The sequence below is a fragment of the Fistularia commersonii genome, chromosome 34, assembly GCF_037954325.1.
Source record: "Fistularia commersonii isolate RoL2024-O1a breed Wild chromosome 34, RoL_Fcom_v1.0, whole genome shotgun sequence".
Classification (NCBI taxonomy): Eukaryota; Metazoa; Chordata; class Actinopteri; order Syngnathiformes; family Fistulariidae; genus Fistularia; species Fistularia commersonii.
In genome coordinates, this window is record NC_141317.1 from 1,806,416 (window position 1) to 1,818,438 (window position 12,023).

A 12,023-nucleotide genomic window follows, 5' to 3' on the forward strand; every position below is an offset into this window, starting at 1 on the left:
CTGTGTCTAAATCTTTAGCCGTACTGTGGCGGGCACCTCTCCACTGGTGAGTTAAAAGGTACCTGTACACGTCGGGGTTACTACCACAATGAATTTTGAATTTAACAGCAAATATTCTGTTCGGAGTTTGAAAGCGTTGTGGCGTCAATCGCTTCCATTCGAGATGCCGTAGCAGAGAGCGGCGCTAACTTCGAGCTAGCGAACTATTTACAGCATTAGCAAAATGAGCCGTGTATTAACTTTGGAGGTAACTTGTTGATAACCCGCAAGTCGGCGTCATGAGCAATCTGTCAGTTTTGAATATTTACAAAGTCACTCAGTCACACCCATACACGGTCGCAATCAATGTATATGCAAACCGCTCCTTTTTTGTCTGGATGGTTTTCGTGGCCAAAAGGAATGCAAGTGGCTTCAACAAAATATCCCCCTTGCTCCTCCTCGTCAGACATTTTGTGGGGAACGGATTGATGGAAAAAGGAGAAAAACATGAAGCGCAAACTCTAACTAATTGTGAAGAATAGCACACACATTCACAAACAAGAGTTGAGGGTTAGATGCTGTTCATAAAAGATACTGGGAACCCCCACATGATATAGTCTCAGCATTCCTGATATGGCGTACCTTTTAAGGCGTCTATGATAAAATGCTTATCATAGCATTCCTTATATACTTTGACATTTTAGTGGTCAGATAAAACATTGCTAACCAGCTGCTGTCTAGTTGTTTGTCTGACAAAGTATGACTTGGCAACATGGTTCTGCATTGTTTCGCAGGAGGCGACATGGATACAAGATGCTCTCACAGATGATATGCGTCGAGAATGGGATTATGTTTAAGGAAGTCCGTTTACAATTTCATATAAAGTTGCATTCCCTTTCGAGGAAAAATATTTAAATCACAAATGCGGCTTCTCCAGCTGAAAGTGTGACCATGGATCACGAGAAGGTAACTGTTCATTTGGGTAAAGATGCTGTTATATCTGCAGGTTTGCTTGGTTCCAGTGTTAACCCGAAATATATGCCACATCATTTAAAAAAATCCTTTTAGTCTTGTACAGTTATTCTACCTAAATTCTGAATAGTTCTTCCTTTAAGCTTAGGTATGGTGTCAACTGGTTGTCAGCAAAACAAGCAAAAGTTTACAGTTAAATGAATTTCAATGTCCGATTTATACATTTTGTACATTTGGAATAATGACATTTTGCACTAACATTCACCAGTGGCTGTTGCTATGAATTTTTCCCCCCGTATATTTAATGCAGACACAAATATAGACCATTTGGTTTGATGTTTAAGTACAACAAGCATTAGACCTGATACCAAGCCGGTGACAGTGTCGCATGTTGTAGCAGTGTCCACTGATGCTTCATGTTTGCGTGCTCAAATTACATGGTCTGCAAAGTGCAGTATTGAATTCAACAACAGGTGTCTACTGCTGGCATGCCTCTGTCTAATGTTGTGTGTCCATTTACTACCGTCTTTCTAAGGGGATCAGTTTTCAATGAGACAGCAGGCCTTGATGTTTAACATTTTAATTGAAACATTAGCCTATATTTTTTATTATGATAAAATAATCCAAAATTATGCATGTTCTAATTACATTGTAGGTTGAAGGCATGGATACAAAGAACAGGCCACTACAGTTGATAATAGTATCAAGCAAATTGAAAATAAAAGAAATCTGAGCAATCTAGCATTGTTTATCTAGCATCTAGTCCTTGATTGTACAAAGTGAACATAGCACCACTGAGCAATCTTGTACACCGGAGCTTAACATTTCAGTGCCTAATCATGTATATCTGCTTCATGGCATTTATTTCTTCATCAGGGTCCTCATGGGCAGATGGAGCTGGAGCAGCTTTCTGTTTGGCTTCAGGAGGATGGCTTGCCTCCAGATGCAAGTCCAGAGGAGCGGCAGCGCCACCTCTGGCAGCAGTTGCTCAACAGTGAAGCAAAGCTTCAGGCATCAACCAAAGAACTGCAAAATTTACGTACCCAGCAGGCCCATGAGATGAAGGAGGTGAGGGGTTTTATTTAGTCATTTTTGGTGGTTCAATCCACAAGCTATTGATATCATTCTCCTTTAGTATGAGGTGTGAATAATCATGCATTGTCAAACTTCTGTCAATGTGTGTTCCTCCTTTTCAGGCAAAAGGAGAGGACAGAAAAAATCACTGTCACTTTTAACTGAGAGGATTACATGTTAATATTGGGTATCCACATGGAAAGTCAGTCAAAATCTTATTTCTTCTGTTACTTGTGTTTTTGGCTTTTGTCAGGTGGAGAGTTATGTTGCACATATTCGTGGGCTCACTGCAGGGTATGAGAGAGACAATGAACAGCTGCGACAAGAGCTGCATCAGATCAGACAACAGCAAGGTGGTTCCAATATTACTATTCACTAATATCCTTCTTTTCTTTATAGTTTTAACATGTCTGGCTATTCAAAACTTGAGAGCCGGGTATCTGATCCATGTTAAAATCTGCGTGTGTTTCCACATTTTTGTCATTCATAAGTTAGCATGACATTAACTTCTGTTATTTAAAACCAATTGAAATAAATTCATTATGTACATTTTTCTCCTGCTGTACATTTTAATTTTAATAGTCCTGTTTGACATACGCAAACTGCTTTCTTTTAGAGAGTCAGAGTAAGGAACTGGCAGAAATGTTGGCCCAGGAGGATCTTGGGGAGATGGGACTGAGTAGTCCCAGTGAGCAAGTGGCATACCTGCTAGTAGAGAGGGCTACTCTCCTGGAGAGGCTAGATGCTGCTGAGAGGAGATTGGACAGTCAGAGTCTCACTGGCAGCTTGAAGGATGGCCAACTACAGGTAAAAGCTTAACCCACATTTGAAGATATTAAATGTCTTTACGGGAAAGGAACAGCATGCGAGTCAGTATTATTTTGACATCTATTATGGTGTATTTTTGTAATTTCAAGTTATTCAGGGCTACTAATGAAAATCATACTGCCCCTGCACTCCACAACCATATATATTCAAACCAAAAGGAGTTACCGGTGACTTTGGTCAGGAGACTCTGTCCTTCCTCTGTGCTGCTTGTGAAAGATACTAAAGTAACACCGCCCTCATCCTGTAGGCATAGCTGGGTATTTATTTTTCTGGTGTGCTTTTGTGCAAATTGGTCTTAACTCTCAGCAGGGTTTGTCCCAGACTCCATGGAAGAAGCTGTTTGGGCTGCGCAGGTCGGGTCAGAGCAAACACAATATTACCCCTGTAGGTTCCGACTTCAGAGCTGTCACTAACCAAACTCAAATGTGGGGTTAAAAGCCGCCTGCTGCAAAGTGTATAATATTTTTTGATATTGAGCTTTGAAACTTGCATGGCCACAGTAATGTGCACAAAATTGCATTTTCTCTAACATATCTCTAATTGTCAAGTCACCGATGGGACATTAAAGATTGTCTCAGCATGTCACAAGTAACAGCATGAGTTGTGTTTGCACCACTTGTTTCTCTTTTGCAAGTGAATTGTACCGCAGGTAATAACTCATTGCCATTGGTCCTTTGCAGGGTTACTGATAATAAATCTCATCCTCAAAATCAAGTCTGGCAATAGCATGTTGGGTCACTTGAATATTAAATCATTATACAATTACTTCCACTGATCATACATCATCCTGTGCCACCAGGCTCATAGTGAGGAGATTTCCCGTGAGCGAAATGAGCGCCAGCGGCTGGAGCGGGACTTGGAAGAAGCTGCTAGTAGGCTGGCCATGGCTCATCAGGATATCCGGAGACTGAACAATGAGTTAGATGTTGCCAAAAGTAGCAACCTAGATCTAGACGGTAAGTTGAAAATTCTATTAGTATAGCTACCTTGAAGAATTATCAGTCTATTTCTACAGTTAATGTGCACCTTGAAATCTTTTCTGTTGCTTTATCAAATTGTCGGTGCTTGGGTAGCTCCTCTGAAGCACAGAAGGATTCCATGCATACCTTGACTGTTGAAACTGTGTTGTATTTTTTCATGTAAGCATACATGTTGCACAATTGTTACTTTCAAACAATGAGGAATTCATATATAAGTTCATTTATAAGTACTTATAAACAACTTCACTGTAACATGTGAAAAAACATGGATTTAAAGCATTAAAAAATAGTAGCACATTGTGTGCATAATGCTTTAAAATTTGAGAGTATTGTCCAGGAATTGAAAAATATAGGAAGATTGCAGATAAACTGAAACATTGTGTTAAGGCTTAAGAAGATATGAACTAAATACCTGACGTACTCCGCAGGACCACAACAGTGGCCACCAACATTGGTAACCTTGTTGTACTTTGCTGTCCTTGAAAGTTTAAAAAGTTAAGACTATGGTTTTGACAGTAATCATTCAGATTTCACTGATTCTTATTTTCATTTGCACCTCATCCCTTTGTGCTTTTTGTTATTTAGTAAAATGAGTAAATGCAAGTGACCAACTCATTAACCAGATAACTACTGTTAATTTGAATGCCTGTGTCCATAAGTTCTCACACCATCAAAATGGTCATGTCATACCTTAGTGGATTACTGGAAAGTTATTGTTATGTCACACTTGCTTTCTAGTACAGTTAAACCACCCAAATCATTGTGTAATTATTGAAGAAAAATTGACTATAAAGTTACTTGAAGGTTTAAAAAGGCAAAAAAGATTAAAAAAATAAAGTCTTAACTATTTTCAAGATTTTTTTTAATTCCAGATAAGATGAAACTGCAAAGAGCCAAGGAGCAAAATGACAGAATCAATGCTGAAAACCGAGGTCTGAGGGAAAGAGTGTGTACTTTAGAGCGTGAGAAGAAAAATCTACATGAACAGGTTGGGATTTTACTGTATGTGCAAATATGACTACAGTTTTCAAATAATGCAGCAGCTTTGCTCTGTGTGCTGTTTTTATTTGACCAGTTGGCAAAGACTGATACTGACAGAGATGCAGTCCAAGAGGATCAAAGGGACAAGAGCATTAGCAATGAACAACAGAAAAATCTCTCTGTCACTCTAGTTCAAGAAAAGGAGTTCAATCATAAACGGTATGTTGATTTAAGCAACTGCTGCTTTTTGCTAATACCAAGAGGAATAACTGTCAATGCATTCCACCTTCCCATTTTAATTTCAATCACCATTCTGTCTCAGATGTCAGTCAGCAATGGAGGACAGGCTTGTTCAGATAAGAGAGCTTGAACGGCAACTACACAGGCTTCGTACAGAACAAGGGGAGCTGGAGGAAAGGAACGAGGAGTTGGAGGCCCTGTTAGGGGAAGCCCAGAATGCCGCCAAGGAGGAGAGGCATCGCCATGAGGGGGAGCTGGAGGGTCTGCACAGACAGGTAATATCCTACATTGTATTATCTCTGAAATTTTATTCGATGAGGGATTGTAATTTATTTAATGTTATGGTTGTTGACACATCACACAATCTTCAAATCTTTGTACTTAAGACCTTCTTAAGACATTGTTATTCTCCCTCCTTCCTACTATTATCTATTACTGTTATGTTTTTGCTTGAAACTCTGGCACAACAATTTCCTTCGGGATAAATAAAGTTGTTCTCATCTCATCTCATCAATGTACTCATTTTGTTGTTTTTTTTTTGTTTTTATCATGTTTTTAGAAACATTTCTACCAGAGAGGTAAAAGAAAACTACTTTCATTGGCACTAATTATTGTCAGTCATTTTATCTAGATTAAAAGCCTTGAGGCAGAGTTGAAGAAACAGGACACGCAGGAAAAGTTGTTCAAGAATGGTGAGGAGATCAAAACTACAGAGTCCTACTTGCAACTGGTAAGAGACCATTGATGGCTACACCGTGGTCATATCAACGGAATTTCATTTTACTTATTTTGAAAAGTATTTTAGAATATTACATTTTAAAAGGTTGATAAGATTAATGTCTTAATAAAACTCTGTCTTTTGAGCAATGCCAACTGATGCTTATTATTTGTGCCAGGGTGTATTCGTGGAGTGTCACACACGTGGCAAGTGGATGGAACACATTATCAGCCTACAGATTGTCCAGGGTCGCATACATGTCCTACACCACTCCTAGGTTTATATTATTCTCTGCAACACCAGACTTCCTCATCCAGTGCCACAGTTCCTCTCTCGGCACCCTAGCATATGCTTTTTCTAGATCTACGAAGGCACAATGGAGCACTGTCTGACCTTCCCTGTACTTCTCTATCAGCATTCTAAAAGCAAATACTGCATCTGTAGTACTCTTTCTTGGCATAAAACCACACCACTGCTCACAAATACTTACCTCTTTCTTCAAGTCTAGCGTCCACTACTCTTTCCCACAACTTCGTCAAAGGGCTCATCAGCTTTTCTCCTTAACTGTTACCACAATATTGCACATCCCCATTGTTTTTAAAAACCAGGAACAACACACATCTCCTCCATTCTCAAGGCATTCTCTCAGTCTCTAAGATCCTTTTGAACGATCAATACCTCTACTGCCACCTGTTGTAGACACCTTCATACACCCACAGGTATATCATCAGGACCAACTGCCTCACCACACTTCATCCTTTTCAATGCCCTCCTCACTTCCCCTTTACTAATCTCTGCTACTTGGTAGTCCACAACAGTCACCTCTTCGTTCTTTCATTTTCGTCATTCATCAACTCTTCAAAGTACTCTTTTTCTCTTCCCTTCACACTTCTGGCACTTGCCAATACATTTCCCACTCAGTCCGTAATCACCCTCCTGCATGTCCTTCCCATCTATCTCGCTGTTTGGCAGCCTGTATAAATCAGTTTCTCTCTCTTTCCTGTCCAATCTGTCATACTGCTGTGTCTCGGTCCTTTTCATCTTCCTTGCCAACAGATTTCTCCTACACACCACCAACCTATGTTGTCTGGCTACACTCTCACCTACCACTGATTAACAGTCACTGATTCCCCTTCAGATTGCATCACCTATACAAGATATAGTCCATCTGTGTGCTCCTACCTCCACTCTTGTAAGTTTCCATCCCTATTAGAAGAAAGTTTTCACTCCAGCCGTTTCCATCCTTTTTGCAAAGTCTACCATCATCTGCTCCCTCTGAATTCCTACCAAAACTACTCATACCTCTGTTGCAACGTCATCTCCACTGAAGTCTGCATCAATTACCACTCACTCACCTCTGGCTAAACTGCATAACTTCATCTAACTCACTGCACAATTTCTCCTTCTCTTGTAACTCACATCCGACCTGTTGGGCATAGCCACTAACTACATGAAACATCTCACCTTCAATTTCTAGCTTTAGACTCATCAGTCATTCTGACACCCTTTTTTTACCTCCAGACCATCCCAAATAAACTCCTTCAAAATAACTCCTACTCCATTTCTCCTCCTATCAATAACCTGATACAACAACTTAAATCCTGCCCCAGTATATCCACCTTTCTCCTCTGCATCACTTCAACAAACTCTTTAGCTTTTCCTGCCACAGTCCAAACATTCAGAGTCCCTACTCTAAAGTTCTAGACTCTGGCCTTTCTTCTTCTCTCTCTTGCCTTCCTCTCCTCCTTCTTCAATTCACAATAGCCCCATTTTCACCAGTCTGTAGGAATCAGCAATGCTGGAAGTTGTTGTTAACCCAGGCCTTGACTGATCCAATATGAACACTGATCCAATATCAATTTGCATATTTAATCAGCATAGGTTTAATGTCGATTCCCTTTCTGGGCTTGGGACCAACTCAAGGAGGAGACTGGCTTTTGCCTCCTTGAGGCTGCATTATTTGCTCATAGAGTGTCTTCGTTATCAATTTTCATGCTCGTCATGCTCCAGAAAGAATGTGTTTTTTTCCATGTCATCAACTAGATTTGTTCCATAACCTCCTGGAATAATGTGTCTTCATTTATGATTCATCATGTGTAAGAGCATCACAATCTGGGCCAGATTATGCAACCAGGGTTGGATAAATCTGAACAAAAACAAAAAATAATTTCCGTGAATCCTTCACCTTACCTTGTGAAGCAGGATATTAAATGGTATCTGTCCACACAGATGAATTGTTAATGTCTCATTGGCAAAAAATGTGTCAGATAAGCTACAGTAGCCAAACTGGTTTATGTAGGAATAAATGGACATACAATTGAAAAATGCATTCAACTCAAGGACTGATTGATTCAAACAGTAGCGTCACTTAATCAATCTAGTGAATGATCTAGGTTGGATGATAAACCTTATCTGCACGTTCACCCAACTGATCATATGTACAGGTCTCATGTGGATCCTTGTTCCCCACCCATCATCATTTTAGCAGTAGATCAAACAGATTTTTAGGCACAAAACAAGTAAATGGGTAGCCAATGAATGTGTGCTGCCTCCAAGCCCAGCGCTATGCTGGTATAAAAATAGTACCTTTCATGTTATCTTTAGTCTTGTAGAAAGTAATCCCAAATCTCACAACCCTCTTAATTTCTAGATAAAATCTAAATAACAAAATGACATCCAGTCATAATGTTTTAATGCCCGTAAACCTCCACTTGTTATTGCATTTGATAGAAACTTAATCTGAACCAAATAAACATAAATTAAACCATGCATCTGTTTATTTTAGAGGAGGAAAAAAGTACATCAGCTTTTATCTAACTATTAACAAAACAGCAATGGAAGGAAATACACATACATTTATAAATGGATAGTTTAATTTCATCCAAGATTTTCTGGATGTCATTTTGATTAAAATCTCTATACACTTTAAATTTAGAATGAACCCCAATTTTGGGCCTCACTGCTTTTCCAAAAATAGTAATAATGATAACATCGCATCACAATAGTTTTGTATTATAAACAGAATAATACAACAACAACATAGCGAACACTGCTGTTTGCACCATTAAATCAAGGTCGGATTGATGATATAAAACACAAAAGAATCTAAAATACAAACACTTTTCATTAAATTCATTGAATTTCCAAGCATCATCTGTACACCAGGTTGCCTGCATCAAACACATAGAAAGTGGAGTGTTAAAATTCTAGTATTGTTGAACATGTCCAACATGTCCATGTGTTGAAATGTGGCGCAGCAAAAAATGATGTTCTCTAACACTATGTGTGATTTTTTTTTTTTCTTCTAATGCATTCACTGCATGTTCAGCATCTAAGAGACAGCAACCAGGAAAGACTGGCTCTGTTAGAGGCACGTCTCACTGAAGAGAAGGACTGGAGGAAGCAGTTAGAATTGGACCTCAGTGCTGCCCAGGCCGCTCTGAAAAAAGACAAGGAGGTAAACATTTGCAAACAAATTTACAAAAAACACTCGGTGAATGCTAATTTTTTTTTGAGCACTGCTAATACATTCACACTACAAATGATTGTAATTCTTTACATCACTCAGGCTTTGCAGATCGGTGAGAGAGAGCTGAAGAAGCTGCGACTTGAGGTTAACAGTCTTCAGACTGAGTGCCAACAAGGAAAAACACTTATAAAGAGTCTCAACCAAGTCAAGGGGGAAAAAGCTCTTCTTGAAGAAAAGGTTTGTTCTGCTGCCTTTTCTGTGCACAAAAGTGCTGGATATTTCTAGGTCAGTCACAGTTATCAAGCACAAGTGCATAAAATTGAGACATGCAAAAAATAATTTCCAATTATTTACCTTGAAATGAAAGACTGTGATTGGTCAGTGGTGTTGTCTTTGCCATTTGACAACTTAAGGGGATGCAAACTCATTTTAATTCAAGTCAGGATTTGAAATATTCCTTAGCTATTACTTTTATTTCAGAACAATTTAAATGGTTCTAATGATAGTATTGTTTTCTGTTGAAACTTTGATGTTGTCATACTTTGTTTTGTTCAAAATTTTATGAGCAGGGAGGTTGTTCATCCAATAAGATCATGATCAAGGTTATGAATCAAAGCAGACTTCTATATTCATATATGATTTGCGAAAATAGCAGAAATTTAATGGATACCTCTAAATGATTGAAAGGTGGCCCAGATGGAACGAGCCTATCGTCGTCTCCAGAGTGAGTTGGAGCACTACAAGACTATTGACCAGACCCCTGGCGACCGGCAGGAAAACAAGCTGCAGGTCGACCAGCTGCAGGGGCAGGCCGATCGGCTAACTAAGGAACTCAGCAGCCTCCAGGCAATGCACAAAACACTAAGGTCATTGTTATTCATGAGGTCCAAATTAAAAAAGGCACCATGCAGCTTAATGAAAGATATAAGAGAAGTGTTCAACGTTGTTACCTCTATATTTTCACAAGTTTGGATCTTGCATAAATATGTTTGTTTTTTCAGGGATGAGTTGGCCTCTGAGCGGCAGCAGACTGCTGAACTCCAGGCCAAGTTGAATTCCAGTGTTCAGCAGAAGTTGGTAGCTGAGGGGGAGAAAGGGAAAATGGACTTTGAAAAGCAACAACTCAAACAACAGCTCCAGTGGCATCAAGAACAGCTCTCCATTACCAAAGAAGCACTTAGTAACTATCAGAAGGCTGCTAACACCGAGTTCAGACACAGCTCAGTGGAGAAAACCTCAGAGAAGGGTCTGGATCAGGTGACTGAATTGCATGTTCTTTTCAAGGGTAATTCAGTTTAAAGCAATGATTTGTTTATCAAAACATCAGGTATAACTATTGTATTACCCTGTATGACCCCTGATTATACACGAGCCATGATCGAATGTGTTTGTTTTGCAGCTTTCTTGTCTGAAGCAGGAATTGAATGATCAGAAGACCAAACTGATAGAGGAGCAGCAACTGGCCTCCAACCACCAACTGGCTTTGCAGGCACAGGTTAATGAAGCCCAGGCACATGTCAAGGTACATGTTACGGCCAACATATTCTTAGCATCCCGAAAATCAAACAAAACAAGCCTTATCAGTAGTGTTCATTTGATAGTGATAGTGGCTATCATACTAAATCCTTAGATAAACAATTTATAATAATGCAGTTCAATATAATCAAGAACTTAAAGGGATTATTAACTGAATTTCCATTTAGACATCTACTCACCACCAGAGCAAGGGAAGGAAGTTACGTACCGGTAACCACAATGTAGCTTCCAATGTAGCTTCCAAGTAAACATGCCTTTGAGTCAAATATTAAACGAACAACGCACAGATACATGATATTGATGGCAAAATATGTCACTTACACCATGTTTCAGCAAAGCAAATGTCTACTCCAGATTCCTAGCTGTAGCCCACTTGAATCAAGTTCAGTTTTCACAGAAGAAATACGAAATAAATCGAGACACATTTGAACCTTGAGTTTTACTGTATATTTGACATTTTCTGTGTCATAAGAAACTTCACCTGACCCTGTCAGATTGGATGTGAGTAGATTATGACTGTATAAAAACACTTTTTGGCCAACAAGTCCTTTTATTTTAATATCGATTTATATATTAATATTCTCAATGATTGCTCATTATCATCACTAAACATCAGGTTTGGAAAAAATGAATCTGTTACCTCCTTCAGCTGCACAACCTTTTTGTCTTAATTTCCCCACAAGTGTCAGGACCTGGTGCTGAGTCAGAAGACAGAGGAGGCTAAACAGATGAAGGAGGACCTGCAGAGGGTCCAGAACCTGTTTACCTCAGCAGAGAGAGAGCTGCGTTACGAAAAGGAAAAGAACATGGATTTGAAGAGACACAACACTCTTTTGGATAATGAAAAGCTGAAGGTTGCTATTTAATTGAGGTCAATTTTAAATGTCTTGAATGTCACTGATTTTTTTATCATCTTTATCATCATACTAGTCATGTAAAGTAATTAACATGACTAGAATTTACAAAAATTACGTACGCAAAACCAATTAGTTTTGCACAGCAAAATATACATAGATCAACATAGATGTGACTTCAAAAGCAGGAATTGCCACAAATAAATCCACAATGGTAAATACGATGATCTGGGTTCCCAAGAGTCCTAGAAAACCCTGGAAAATAGTTCATCAAATTTCCTGTAATGAAAGAACACTTTGAAAATAAGATAAACTGCCAAACTATTTGAAAAATCTTGCACTCTCACAAAAATGTACATCAACAGTTTTCCTTTTTATTATTTTTTTTTAAC

At 39.0% G+C, this 12,023-nt stretch overlaps 1 protein-coding gene across 5 annotated transcripts in view; it reads left to right on the forward strand.

The window, feature by feature from the left end:
- ccdc30 (coiled-coil domain containing 30) overlaps nt 1-12,023 on the forward strand; it is an 18,185-nt gene continuing 6,162 nt past the window's right edge. For 2 of the 5 annotated variants that reach the window (XM_086141275.1, XM_086141276.1), the window contains exons 1-17: nt 1-58; nt 774-945; nt 1,828-2,019; nt 2,279-2,378; nt 2,642-2,832; nt 3,160-3,237; nt 3,653-3,809; nt 4,706-4,821; nt 4,909-5,033; nt 5,137-5,329; nt 5,686-5,784; nt 9,101-9,229; nt 9,341-9,478; nt 9,929-10,107; nt 10,243-10,498; nt 10,641-10,763; nt 11,461-11,631. In XM_086141275.1, coding sequence (XP_085997401.1) covers nt 931-945; nt 1,828-2,019; nt 2,279-2,378; nt 2,642-2,832; nt 3,160-3,237; nt 3,653-3,809; nt 4,706-4,821; nt 4,909-5,033; nt 5,137-5,329; nt 5,686-5,784; nt 9,101-9,229; nt 9,341-9,478; nt 9,929-10,107; nt 10,243-10,498; nt 10,641-10,763; nt 11,461-11,631 — 2,262 coding nt within the window. In that variant the 5' untranslated portion in view covers nt 1-58; nt 774-930. The remainder of the gene's footprint in view (nt 59-773; nt 946-1,827; nt 2,020-2,278; nt 2,379-2,641; nt 2,833-3,159; nt 3,238-3,652; nt 3,810-4,705; nt 4,822-4,908; nt 5,034-5,136; nt 5,330-5,685; nt 5,785-9,100; nt 9,230-9,340; nt 9,479-9,928; nt 10,108-10,242; nt 10,499-10,640; nt 10,764-11,460; nt 11,632-12,023) is intronic. The other 3 variants (XM_086141277.1, XM_086141279.1, XM_086141278.1) reach the window with 2 other exon arrangements.